Below are 14,895 nucleotides of genomic sequence, written 5' to 3' on the forward strand. Positions count from 1 at the left end.
ATCTCAGTCTCCTGACCCGAACCCTATTGAAAACCAGTGGAGTGAGCTGAAAAGGAGAGTACACAGAAGAGAGCCTAGGACCCTGGATGATCTGGAGAGACTGTGTAAAGGAGAAAGGTCTCCGATGCCATGCTCTGTATTCTCCAACCTTATAAAAGGTTACAAGAGAAGACACCGTGCTGTTATATTGGCAAAGGGAGGCTGTACAAAGTATTAAATACAGGGGTACCAACAATAGTGGCACGTGTTTTTGTTAAAAATATTTGATGAGGGCTTTGCTTTTCTTTGAAAGAACTTGTTTCAGTTAAGTCAGCTGTTTCTTATTTTTTCAGTGCAAGATGACAGTTCTTCAGCAAACAGTGATTTTTGATTTTTTTCTAACCCTTCTGATTTTTACAAGGGGTTCCAATAATAATGGAATAATAATTATCATAAAAGTACTATTATACTGCTTCCTTTAGAAGTCTCAGTTGACTGTAGTTTTTACTGTAAAGAATGATTAATGATACAAAGCAGTTGCAAAATTTTTTAAGTAGTTTTAGTTAATAATAAATATACATTTCCTATGGTATTTTGATACTTTCGAGAGTTTTAATACACACAGAGATTTTGATTTCAAATTTTCTCTTAACGTTTTTGATTTTGTTTGGTATGCAAAAAATACATTAAAAGTTACTTGATTTTGAGGTTGCTCACAAACAAAATTTAGCAACCACTATAGTAATAACTAATGTGAAAGTGAAGCCAATATCCCAATACCTACCTGCAATGAAGACCTAAGGTGTTTTTAAAAGTCTTAAAGTATATTGTAATTTTGGTATACAGTTTTATCTGATTATCTGTGTTGGCAAGAATTTAGGGCACCACTGTCTTCATCCTTTTGTTCCCCTTAAGCAGTTCTCTTTCTCCAGTACTTTTCTGTTTATCTCAACTGCAGGAACATCAAGAAATAAAGTTTCTTCTAAAGTGAAAAAGCAGTCCTGCATTCCTTATTTTATATAGCATGATCCTAGACATTATCCCCAGGCAAATTTGATCTGAATCCATGGGAAAGGTGCTATATAAATAAAATGTATTATTATTATTATCATCAACTATCAGTCCCTCCTGATAAAAGTTATTGTTGGGAGTAGTGTGATTTTTGAGCAAAAGTTGTCAGGCAGGAATCACCCTGATTGGTTCTGAGATTTGGAACAAAATCACGTATTGATATGAATTAAACATGGCAACTCATCCTAGATAAGACATAGGCAGGATATAAACCCAGGACTGTAAAGCATGTTAGGCAGTAGCACTGACCACTGCACCACACTATTCTGTGAACTGTTTGTTATTAAATGTGAAATTGTTGTTCACAAAACTTGTTACATAAACCTACATGTTTCCATTTGACATTTTACACAAGTGAAATAAAAGATAAAATAATGTTGCTGCCCTCTCAGGGTTGGTAGCGAGATCCTGCCCCAAGTGGAGGAGTTCAAGTATCTCGGGGTCTTGTTCACGAGTGAGGGAAGAATGGAGTGTGAGATCGACAGGCGGATCGGTGCGGTATCCGCAGTAATGCTGGCTCTGCATCGGTCTGTCGTGGTGAAAAAGGAGCTGAGCCGCAAGGCGAAGCTCTCAATATACCAGTCGATTTATGTTCCTACCCTCACCTATGGTCATGAGCTATGGGTAGTGACCGAAAGAACGAGATCGCGAATACAAGCGGCTGAAATGAGTTTCCTCCGCAGGGTGTCTGGGCTCTCCCTTAAAGATAGGGTGAGAAGCTCAGTCATCCGGGAGGGGCTCAGAGTAGAGCCGCTGCTCCTCCGCATCGAGAGGAGTCAGATGAGGTGGCTCGGGCATCTAATCAGGATGCCTCCTGGACGCCTCCCTGGGGAGGTGTTCCGGGCACGTCTAACCGGGAGGAGGCCCCGGGGAAGACCCAGGACACGCTGGAGGGACTATGTCTCCCGGCTGGCCTGGTAACGCCTCGGGATTCTCCCGGAAGAGCTAGAAGAAGTGGCCGGGGAGAGGGAAGTCTGGGCATCTCTGCTCAAGCTGCTGCCCCCGCGACCCGACCTCGGATAAGCGGGAGACAATGGATGGATGGATGCTATGAAACAGGAACAATATCATAATCCATTTTTATGCTATAAAAACTAACTTAAACTATAATTTTACTGCTTACATTATCTGTTTGTTATAGGGTTTCTTGAAGGATACAATTTATATAAATACAAGCTGAAATACCCAGCGTTGCCCAGGAGGAAAATAAAGTGTTTTTTTTTTTTTTTTTAGATAAATATAATTAAAAAAAAACACAAACACAACTTTAAAAATAAAAATAAATTGACAAACAGTGAAGACTCACTAATGTGCTTGTGTTGCGGTCTTGTATGTATGTTATCATCTAGTTGACACTCGGAACCGGCCAACTCTAATTTCAAAAGCAACAGGGGTGCAGTAGTGGTCAAACATAAAGAATGCTGGCAGTCACCTCCAGTTCGCCCTCTGGTTGGTCGTTTTAAGTGTCAACTGGATGATAACATGCATAGAAGACCACAAGATCACCCCCACCCTACCCAGAAGGGGGTGGTTTTGGGTTGATTTCACCCTATAGTATTTTTAGTCGACCAATGAGAAACGTGTACCAAGTTTCATGAAAATTTTGTTTCTACTTTTTTCTCTTTGTATTAATAATGGCCTTTCTGTGGCAGTGTGACTCACACATGACACAGACTCCAGTCATTTCAGTTCTTGTTGCACTCCCTCTTTCACAATAGCAAAAGGCAGGAAGTGAAAAACGTTGACTATTAAGAACAGCATGTACTGTTTCTCATGAGTCTGACCAGCATAACTCAATGGCCCGCTATTCCATTTCCACTGGGTCTTCAAAACCTGTCCTGTATGAAGCACCCACAGAGATGAATGAATCTTTTCTCAACTGAATTCCTGGAACACTGCATTCCCAGATGTAGGCTGACTGAGGATTTATACACCTAGGACCATTCAGAGCACTACCACTCATAACATTTAAATGCTAGCTACTGTGGAATGAACCGACCAGTAATAAAAATGACCCACGACCACATTGGCCAGTGTTCATTGTGATAGCACTCTTTTTTTGTTTGTTTTGTATATGGCCTCTCTGACCAAAAAAAACGAGTGAGTGTTAGAGAATAATGTGACATAGGGTTTATAATCCCAGTATATCAGTGTCCAAAAAGACCTATGGAAAGTGTTAAAAATTTTGAATCCACAGACCAAAGAAATTCAAACGTGCCTCTGTCTCGCTTTACTCTAGATCTATGACACCTCATGGTGGTGTCTTTACAGACCTACTTCCATCCATCCATTTTCCAACCCGCTGAATCCGAACACAGGGTCACGGGGGTCTGCTGGAGCCAATCCCAGCCAACACAGGGCACAAGGCGGGGAACCAATCCCGGGCAGGGTGCCAACCCACCGCAGGACACACACAAACACACCCACACACCAAGCACACACTAGGGCCAATTTAGAATCGCCAATCCACCTAACCTGCATGTCTTTGGACTGTGGGAGGAAACCGGAGCACCCAGAGGAAACCCACGCAGACACGGGGAGAACATGCAAACTCCACGCAGGGAGGACCCGGGAAGCGAACTCGGGTCCCCAGGTCTCCCAACTGCGAGGCAGCAGCGCTACCCACTGCGCCACCGTGCCGCCTACAGACCTACTTGATTTCATTTTCATGTACCATTCCAAATAGACTCTAAGGATTTCATATTCCAGTAACATGTAAGTAGGGTGGCTCATTAGTGCAGGGGTTAGTGCTTCTTCATGGACCCAGTTTCCTGGATTTAAATTCCAAACCCAGTCATTGTCTGTGTAAAGTTTTCACATTCTACTGATATCTGCATGGGTTTTCCTTCAAGTATTCCAGTTTTTCCTCCCACATCCCCAAAGACATGCAGGTAGGTTAATTGAGAATGAATGGCCTGTTCTCATCAAAACTGTTTGAATATTCAAGTGTAAGCCTAGTTCCTGCCTGTGTAGAGTCTGCCCGTTTCTGCATGGGTCTTCTTCAGGAGCTACAGTTTTCTGTCACATACCATAGACTTGCACGTGAGGTGAACTGAGAACCCTACATTGGTCTTGGTATGAGTGTGTGATATGCCATGAATGACCCCAAGAAGATGCGTTCAAAAATGGATAAAATGGTTTTGTTGTGGACTTTGTATATAAATCAGCTATTTTTTATACCAAGTATTCATTTTATGCTTTTGTGAAATTAACAAATGAATTAATGATCATGTAAAACATTGTAAAGGTGGCAAGTGTTAGAAACATGCTTCAGGTTGGATACAGATGTCAAACAGAGGAAATTTAATTTGATGACTGTTGAGGTGAAATTGCCTCTTCTTTTTTGACTTGGCTCACAAGGTCTCTGAATGTTTGCCCTATTTTTATAAAGAAGTCCCAACCCAACCAACCTTATATGGTTATTATCACGTGTACTGAATAGAGTGAAATTTTTACTTGAATGTGTTAATCAATATGCAACAAGTCGCAACACCCCCCCCCCCCGCCCCTTAACATTATTAGTGAAGATAACCAACATTCTGTCTCGTTTCATCTCCTGATCCAAACTTGTGTGACTTGCTAAAAAGAATGAATTGCATGGTTTCAGACTAGAGCTTGAATTCTTCAGTAAATTATCATTTTCTCAGCAGTCTGCCATGTGGAGATTTCCCTGTAATCATTGGCTTACAGTGGCTTTTCTGGATGTTTTGATTGAATGTAAGAGAGATTCTGCTTTTACCTTTTATTGATTTAAATGAATATTATTTTGTAACTTAAATAAGACCTTTTGAAACCAACAAATCTCTTCCTATTATCTGTGGAGCAAAAGGATTTAACATGCGGTACTTTTCTGACATAGGCAATAAAAAATTGTATTATTTGAGTGACACATGAGTTTTTAGCACTGCCAGCTTGCAATTGCACAAAGCTGTGTTTGACTGTTTTTATGTCTCTTGCACAACCTTACTATGTTCATGTGGGGTTTTCTTCTAGTACTTTACATCCAAAATATGTGTAGAGAGAGTTGATTTATAAAATGTAGTTTGGCCTGCTGCATCTTGAAGTAGACTGGTGATCTGTCCAGGGTTGACACCTACCTTGCAACCTAAATTTCCGGGATAGCCCCAGCTCCCCATGACCAATTGAACTAATAAAGTTATTTAAAGTGAGAAAGAAACATTAAAGAGGAACATAAATAAAAAAAAAAGAAAATTACAGATAAACTGTAGGGTGGGGGGTGGATCTTGTACGCATTCCCTACACTTGTTCTAACCTGTTTTTTTGCATTGTACTGGGGATGAACTTACTCTGGCGACTGGTACAAGCATGTTAATTTATGGTTGGTGGCTTGGGCTCAGCATTCTCACTTATTTTGCTGGTTATTTAGGCAGTTGGATGTGTGCTTCTGTTGCAGTGTCTTTCCAGCAATTTACCATCTGTTTAGAAACATGGAAGGTAAAGGTTTTCGTCATTAACAATATTAGGTTTACTGGCATCATCTTGTAATGGTGAAATAACTTCATCCATTGGTTGCCGTATTTTATATCTAGAATAGATGATATGTGTATATATGAGTGAACTCCTCTTCAGTTCAGGATTGGCTCCTGCTTTGCACCTAATTCTGCAAGGACATATTTGGTTTGTGTCTCAAAACTGGATGAAGTGGTTCTGAAATTGGATGAATGAGTGGGCAAGTGCTGGATTAAAAGTTAACAGACTTGCTTGACCTAGTCATGTATTTCATTAGTGGCTTTTCATGGCAAAAATTGAAGACCATTTGTTAAACACTTGTCAAAAATGACGGTTTTCACAAAACACATAAATTGTCATCATGTTTTACATCAGGTGAATTACCAGATTAATTATTTTTCTTTTGACAGTGATCTGAAATCAGAGCTGCGCATTGACGATATGGAGCTCAGAGAAGAATGGCAAGATGATGAGTTTCCAAGGTATTTTTTTTTAATTACAACTTATCCTTCTAGTTGTTGTGTATTTACTGAAGTATGGATAAAAGTATATAGGCAGAGTATAGGTCCATGTGAAACGCGTGTAGTCTATTTTATTCACTGTAAAGTATTGTGATGAGCTGATTAGTTAAATTTGGCTGGTGTGTTAAGACTGATGTGAATTTTAAGGCCATAGTGCAAGGTGAGAAGTACTGTAGTGCCTTATAATTTGTTTGACTGGTGAGAGAAGAAAGTGTCAGATGACCAGTGTAATCTGAGGAACTACTTGAAAAGTACAATATACTGAAGTGCTGCCAGTAGGCGCACAGTGGGGCCTGTTTTTTTAAGGAAGTGCCCTACTGGGGGCTTTATAAATTTACAGAAGCAGTGGGAATTGATGGGTTAAGAGTCTTGTGCTTCTTTAGAGTCAAACATCTGCTGTGCTAGTATACCTGTGCAGTATTACTATGTAGTCACTATTTGTCTGGCACTTTATACATTGTTTATTGTTAAGGGTGTAGCACAGGCTAGGAATCATAAAACAATGTGTGACATTTTCTGGCGTTTCATGATGCGCAACCAAGTTATACGTTGTTTGTATAACTGCATGCACAGCTTTTAGGAAAATGCGTAAAGACGCCCATGACAATAGGAATCTAGAGGGGGAAGAAGGGGCAAGTGATTACTGTTGGAGAAACAAAAGAGTAGGTAGTTACGCTTATCATATGCTCCATTCTGTGCTTGTCTCATACAGAAAAAAGTCACATGGGGAAATCTTTTTTTAAATCCTTTCCCAGTTTCTCCCGATGTCTTAACTTTCAAAAAAATGATTTAAAACCTGTTATTGGCTTGTATAGAGGATGGTTCTGCTGTCACACAGCTCCAAGCCATTTGCCAAATCTGTATGTTTTCAGATGTGGATTTTATTACCTGTATACAGGTGCTGGTCATAAAATTAGAATATCATGTGAAAGTTGATTTATTTCAGTAATCCCATTCAAAAAGTGAAACTTGTATATTAGATTTATTCATTACACACAGACTGATGTATTTCAAATGTTTATTTCTTTTAATGTTGATGATTATAACTGACAACTAATGAAAGTCTCAAATTCAGTATCTCGGAAAATTAGAATATCAATTAAGACCAATGCAAAAAAAGGATTTTTAGAAATGTTGGCCAACTGAAAGGTATGAACATGAAAAGTATGAGCATGTACAGCACTCAATATTTAGTTGGGGCTCCTTTGGCCTAGATTACTGCAGCAATGCGGCATGGCATGGAGTCGATCAGTCTGTGGCACTGCTCAGGTGTTATGAGAGCCCATGTTGATCTGATAGTGGCCTTCAGCTCTTCTGAATTGTTGGGTCTGGCGTATTGCATCTTCCTCTTCACAATACCCCATAGATGTTTCTATGGGGTTAAGGTCAGGCGAGTTTGCTGGCCAATCAAGAACAGGGATACCATGGTCCTTAAACCAGGTACTGGTAGCTTTGGCACTGTGTGTAGGTGCCAGGTCCTGTTGGAAAATGAAATCTGCATCTCCATAAAGTTCGTCAGCAGCAAGAAGCATGAAGTGCTCTAAAACTTCCTGGTAGACGGCTGCGTTGACCTTGGACCTCAGAAAAAACAATGGACCAACACCAGCAGATGACATGGCACCCCAAACCATCACTGACTGTGGAAACTTTACACTGGACCTCAAGCAATGTGGATTCTGTGCCTCTCCTCTCTTCCTCCAGACTCTGGGACCTTGATTTCTAAAGGAAATGCAAAATTTACCTTCATAAGAGAACATAACTTTGGACCACTCAGCAAGCGAGACGCTTCTGACGCTGTCCCTTGTTCAAGAGTGGCTTGACACAAGGAATGCGACAGCTGAAACCCATGTCTTGCATATGTCTGTGCTTGGTGGTTCTTGAAGCACTGACTCCAGCTGCAGTCCACTCTTTGTGAATCTCCCCCACATTTTTGAATGGGTTTTGTTTCACAATCCTCTCCAGGGTGCGGTTATCCCTATTGCTTGTACACTTTTTTCTACCACATCTTGTCCTTCCCTTCACCTCTCTATTAATGTGCTTGGACACAGAGCTCTGTGAACAGCCAGCCTCTTTAGCAATGATCTTTTGTGTCTTGCCCTCCTTGTCAATGGTCGTCTTTTGGACAACTGTCAAGTCAGCAGTCTTCCCCATGATTGTGTAGCCTACAGAACTAGACTGAGAGGCCATTTAAAGGCTTTTGCAGGTGTTTTGAGTTAATTAGCTGATTAGAGTGTGGCACCAGGTGTCTTCAATATTGAACCTTTTCACAATATTCTAATTTTCCGAGATACTGAATTTGGGACTTTCATTAGTTGTCAGTTATAATCATCAACATTAAAAGAAATAAACATTTGATTAAACATCAGTCTGTGTGTAATGAATGAATCTAATATACAAGTTTCACTTTTTGAATGGAATTACTGAAATAAATCAACTTTATCATGATATTCTAATTTTATGACCAGCACCTGTATATCTTAAAATCAGATAAGTAATTTAAAGTGGCCAGTGGATGTGTTTGTTAGTAAGTTCTCTGTGATGGACTTGTATCCTGTTTAATGTTTGTTTCCTGCAAAAACTCTCATGGGAACAGGTTAATCAATTTCAAAGCAACATCAGGGAAAAATATTTTGGTCCTCACTGTTCACAAGCAACAGGCTGATATCAGTCTCATTTTTCTGTTATCAAAGGCCTCTTCCAGAAGATGCAGAGTCTCCAGGGGAAGATCCAGGAGATGCTGAAGAAGGGGATCCAAACAGACCAAGTAACGGAGTTTCTGAGCATTAATAGTAAAAACTATATGTTTTCCAGTGGGAAAGGAAATATTGTTTTATGTTTGAAGGATATTTTAAGGAGTACTTCTTGTGTTTATAATTAAAAACAAATAGAAAAAATATAAGTGCATCAATTGGCATCATTTATCCATGCATTTTATTTACCCACATCATCTTAATAATGGTAATGAGCAGTAAGAGCATTAAACAAAGTTTGTGGGCTTAAGACAAATACCAGGCATGTAATTGATGCCAGTTGCACAAAACCACTAGGTCAAAGGAGACTAGATTGTGGATGAAACACACTGCCATAAAGTTATATAGTTTATATATTGCAAGCACTATCCACTATCTTTTTTTATGGAATTTGTGTTAATTTTTCACATTCTTTACATCACATCATGAATTGAATGTTGACATTTCATTTTTTTTTCTTTTTGGGTTGCTTTCCATTTTTGGTGCCTCTGGAGCATGTGTGTCAGTTTGTGACACAGCAGATGTCAGACTGTTTAAGAATAGGGTGTTGCCATTAGCAGTCATCCACTATTTATGACTAATAAAGGAAAGACTCGCCACATTCCTTAAATTAAGTAATATATTTCAGCTTTCTGATTTTGCTTGTTTTTGAGTTTAAGGTTTAGTTCACCTAGTTTATAAAGGATGGTTAATTATTTTAGCACCTTTCTTTGTAATTTTTTTGATTTCTTGTTGGTTGATTCTAAACCTGTGCCACTCAGTTCACTGCCAGTGAGTACTGGTTATTTTCTGGATCATTGTATTTACTGATCAGACTGCACTATGATTTCTTTGTTGTTTACTAGTGTATAACAATCTTATTAGTTTCTAATGTTAAACATGTGCTTGTGATGTAGTACACAGTCATATGAAAAAGTTCGGGAACCCCTCTCAGCATGCATAATAATTTACTTTCAACAAAAAGATAACAGTGGTATGCCTTTCATTTCCTAGGAACATCTGAGTACCAGGGTGTTTTCCAAACAAAGATTTTTAGTGAAGCAGTATTTAATTGTATGAAATTAAATCAAATGGGAAAAACTGGCTGTGCAAAAATTTGGGTCCCCTTGTAATTTTGCTGATTTGAATGCATGTAACTGCTCAATAATGATTACTTGCAACACCAAATTGGTTGGATTAGCTTGTTAAGCCTTGAACTTCATAGACAGGTGTGTCCAATCATGAGAAAAGGTATTTAAGGTGGTCAATTGCAAGTTGTGCTTCCCTTTGACTCTCCTCTGAAGAGTGACAGCATGGGATCCTCAAAGCAACTCTCAAAAGATCTGAAAACAAAGATTGTTCAGTCTCATGGTTTAGAGGAAGGCTACATAAAGCTATCTCAGAGGTTTACACTGTCAGTTTCAACTGTAAGGAATGTAATCAGGAAATGGAAGGCCACAGGCACAGTTGCTGTTAAACCCAGCAGGTCTGGCAGGCCAAGAAAAATACAGGAGCGGCATATGCGCAGGATTGTGAGAATGGTTACAGACAACCCACAGATCACCTCCAAAGACCAGCAAGAACATCTTGCTGCAGATGGTGTATCTGTACATTGTTCGACATTTCAGTGCAATTTACACAAAGAACATCTGTATGGCAGGGTGATGAGAAAGAAGCCCTTTCTGCACTCATGCCACAAACAGAGTCGCTTGTTGTATGCAAATGCTCATTTAGACAAGCTAGATTCATTTTGGAACAAAGTGCTTTGGACTGATGAGACAAAAATTGAGTTATCTGGTCATAACAAAAAGCGCTTTGCATGGCGGAAGAACAACACTGCATTCCAAGAAAAACACCTGCTACCTACTGTCAAGTTTGGTGGAGGTTCCATCATGCTGTGTGGCTGTGTGGCTAGTTCAGGGACTGGGGCCCTTGTTAAAGTTGAGGGTTGGATGAATTCAACCCAATATCAACAAATTCTTCAGGATAATGTTCAAGCATCAGTCATAAAGTTGAAGTTATGCAGGGGTTTGATATTCCAACAAGACAATGACCCAAAACACAGTTTGAAATCTACAATGGCATTCATGCAGAGGGAGAAGTACAATGTTCTGGAATGGCCGTCACAGTCCCATGACTTGAATATCATCGAAAATCTATGGGATGATTTGAAGCAGGCTGTCCATGCTCAGCAGCCATCAAATTTAACTGAACTGGAGAGATTTTGTTTGGAAGAATGGTCAAAAATACCATCCATCCAGAATCCAGACACTCATCAAAGGCTATAGGAGGCGTCTAGAGGCTGTTATATTTGCAAAAGGAGGCTCAACTAAGTATTGATGTAATATCTCTGTTGGGGTGCGCAAATTTATGCACCTGTCTAATTTTGTTATGATGCATATTGCATATTTTCTGTTAATCCAATAAACTTAGTGTCACTGCTGAAATACTACTGTTTCCATAAGGCATGTCATATATTAAAAGGAAGTTGCTACTTTGAAAGCTCAACCAATGATAAACAAAAAGCCAAAGAATTAAGAGGGGTTCCCAAACTTTTTCATATGACTGTGTAGTATTCAGACTATGCAGAGCTAAAAAATGGTATTGCTGTAGATAACTTTGTGGCTGTCTATCCACTGTGCATATCAAATGCTTGAAACCTTATAGTGAAACTGATTTTAAATTTCAAATATCAATTTAAATTTCAATACCTATTTGCAGTCCTGTATTTAACATTAAGTATGATTGATTTTAGGCTGTAGAAATAAGAAAGAAGAAATGCACTATCTTTCAAGTTTTCTATACTGGTTAAATGATTCCATGGTGGCAAGAGGCACAAGAAGATGTTTCTAGGTGGGGGTATCAATAGAAAGTAAATTTATCATTGCATTATAGTTTAATTAAAAGAGACTTGTTTTGCATAAACATAGTTACATATCAGCTACCTTTATTATTGTGCATATTGTAAGCGCACAATTTGAACTAGCCTATTAGTATATTGGCACAAACATAGTAGCGAAAAAACTTAATAAAAAAACACAATCCAACTACAAGAGGCATAGTGGCAACATACTGAGTTGGACAAACCAGAAAGTACCCAGTATTCAGCAAGCCTCCAGTTCTTCTTGGGGAACTCTCAGGATGTTCTTAGCCATTTGGGGTAAAGAGAGAGAGAGCGAGAGACAGACAGACAGACAGAAAGACAGACAATCCTGTGTACTAGGTCTCGTCCCAGTAGGTTGTGCCTGAATAACCCTATGCTTCCACCAACCGCCATCTATCTCCCCCACCACAAACCCCAGAGTAGTGCCCACCACACTAACATCTTAACAAAGAAGAATTTCTATTCTGAGCTTATCACTCTGTCATGGATAGTGATCCTGGAAAATCTGCATGGGAATCTTATTTAGGTAATTTGTACTTGCATTGTCTTTCTTTTTGGTTACCCCATATCCATGAAAATAAGGATATCAACTCAGAAGTAAATTTTAGCTTTGATCAAGGACACTTCCTACTTTTAGATACTTTTAGGTTAACTGGTGACTCTGTGTTAGTGTGTGTTTGTGTGATTGTGCTCTTCTGTGGGTTGGTATCTCATTCACGGAGCTTTTTTTACTGTGTGCCCGGTGCTGTTGTAATAAGTTTGGACTTTCTACAACTCTATAATAGAATAAGTGGGTTCAATGAATGGATGGGTATTCATTCAATATGAGAAGCAGTTGATCAAATTAAAAATATTGATCACTATTGTTATTTTTTGTATCTTTTCTCACTTCACAGTGCTGTCTCACAATTAGATCATACAATTGACATAATGGCTTCTTTAGCCCATGGTCAGTAGTAATAGTGCTTATGTTATTCACAGTGTGTCTAGCCAATTTATTAAACAAGGAATTCTTATTATGAAAACACCGCTTTTAATGGAAACCTACAGTTGCTGCGGCATAGAAGGAAACTGTTTCAGATATGTCCATCTATTTTTTAAAATGCTTGCAGCTAGTCATAACCTCTCCTGGCTTGGGGGTAGGTAATGACCCTTTGTGTCCAGAAGTAGTACTCCTTATCGCAGCTCTGATTAATCATTGAATAATGTATGGATGAACACCATTCCTTCATCCAGAATACCAGGCACAGTGCAAAATAATAATATTTAAGTTTATTTTCTCTAAATTGTGGCTGGTTATGTGTGCTATGTTAAGACTCCATAACTATTATAGCAATACTATGTTTGTTTGTTATATAAATATGTCATTTTATTTGTAATTGCACAGAGCCACCTAGCAGTCTGGCACTATCTGGCAACCGACATATGAAAAAAAGGCTTGCTGCTCCAGCGCTGAGCTTGACACTTGACCGTAGCGATTCAGTGATCTCTGATGAGTTCCTCACTGCAGCAGTTTCACCGTCACCCGATGATGACTTTGAAATCAACATAGATGAACTGGAGACACCCTCTGACAATGAGTCCACATCCTTTGCTGAGAATGGCAATGATTTGGAGTGGGAGGGTAAGAATTCACTTTATATACTGTAACTTTTCATAGATAGGCATGGTAGGCCTAAATAAACCTATAATTTTGGAAGCAGGACTTTCAGAAGACCTGAAAGATAAAATTTCCCTAAAACACAATTCAATAGATTCTTATGTAGTTACAGGTGTATAATTATACAGTAACTGGAATGTGTGCTGTTGTAGGATCTATCCACACCCAAACTTATTCTATGAGGTTCAAAATTTATACAAAATAGCACCATGGCTTTTAAACTTACGCTGCCCTCTTGCCCTCACTGTGACCAGCTTCATCTCTTTTGATCAGTGAATGTCATCTTTTTATAATCTAGCAGTTCTCACACTTTTCACACCAAGCATCAGTTTATCCTCCACCAGTAATGTAAATAAGTAGATGTCTGATATGAATCTAATACACAGCTGGATGTGAGGATATCATTAATGGGCAATGTTTGACTTTCAGGTCTGGGTGTCCTACCTTCTATACAACCCTCTTTGACTTTCTCATGTTTTAATGCCCACTACCACTACAGTGAAAGTACTATGTCCTGTTATCTCTACTAAAATTATTACTTACAAGTATGGGGTTGGGGATTCTTAATTTCATTGTTTTATTATATATTCTCCAAATATAATTGTGAATATCACTTTTGGTTTTTTCAGCATTTATCTTATTCGGCAATAATTAAAAATATACAAAATGGTGTACTTATTAAAATAAAACTGACAAAAAGGGATAAGCAGAGGGACAACACAAAACTGCCACTTCTCAGATACAACATTCACAGAACCTCTATCTACCAAGATGGTGAAGCTCACCCATTTACCTAAGTATCCTTGTCTCCACCTCATTCTCTCTCTGTTTCTTACGTCTCACCCACACACACCTCACCATCCCCAAAGTGAGCTTGTTTCATAGCTTTTTCATTTTATTTCTAGTATTAGTGAGACTGCCTAGGCCACAGCATTTTTTGTAAGGACATTCTTCATCACTTGGTATCACCATTCATGCAAACACACCTAAAACCTATTTATTAGTATTGCAACATACCTTGTTCTGTGTGCCATTGCACATTTTTTTAAAAACTGAGATTTTTCAGCATCCTCTGTCAAAGACTGTGATATTACTTCTGCTAGATTTGGATTTTTCTCCAAGTTAGTTGTATTAGAAATTATACAAACAGCTGCAGTCACTAGTGCTTCACATGTTCAGATAAGTAATGGACAGCAGAGCATGGGTATTGTAGGAATATCTCTGCTTCATTTGGTAGTGGGTATCATTCAGTCTAATTTAAGCCTTACCATTTCTTAATAATTATTATTCCTTGTAGTGTCTTTTATTAGCTAGCCATTATGTAGAGTAAATATGTGGTTGGAATTAGAGACCAGAGAATTTTTTCAAATATTATGTGAATAAACATCCTGAAAAAATCATGTTTTACTCGGTAAAAAGTAATTTATTACAAAGTAACCACAAAATGTAATGAAAAATTTATATTTACCATAAATCACTTCCAGTGTGTCAAATAACCCGTATAATCAGGGGTCCCATTGGCGCTTCATTGTTTGAACACTCAAGTCTTATTCTAGCATAATGGAATGTACAATAAATGCA

At 38.8% G+C, this 14,895-nt stretch overlaps 1 protein-coding gene across 1 annotated transcript in view; it reads left to right on the forward strand.

Annotated features, from left to right (window-relative positions):
• bnipl (BCL2 interacting protein like) overlaps positions 1–14,895 on the forward strand; it is a 67,328-nt gene that overhangs the window by 35,917 nt on the left and 16,516 nt on the right. Inside the window, exons 2-4 of the mRNA XM_028793952.2 lie at positions 5,931–6,002; positions 8,732–8,805; positions 13,042–13,278. Of these exons, the coding sequence (XP_028649785.1) occupies positions 5,931–6,002; positions 8,732–8,805; positions 13,042–13,278 (383 nt within the window). The remainder of the gene's footprint in view (positions 1–5,930; positions 6,003–8,731; positions 8,806–13,041; positions 13,279–14,895) is intronic.

This window comes from Erpetoichthys calabaricus, chromosome 2, assembly GCF_900747795.2.
Source record: "Erpetoichthys calabaricus chromosome 2, fErpCal1.3, whole genome shotgun sequence".
Taxonomy (NCBI): Eukaryota; Metazoa; Chordata; class Cladistia; order Polypteriformes; family Polypteridae; genus Erpetoichthys; species Erpetoichthys calabaricus.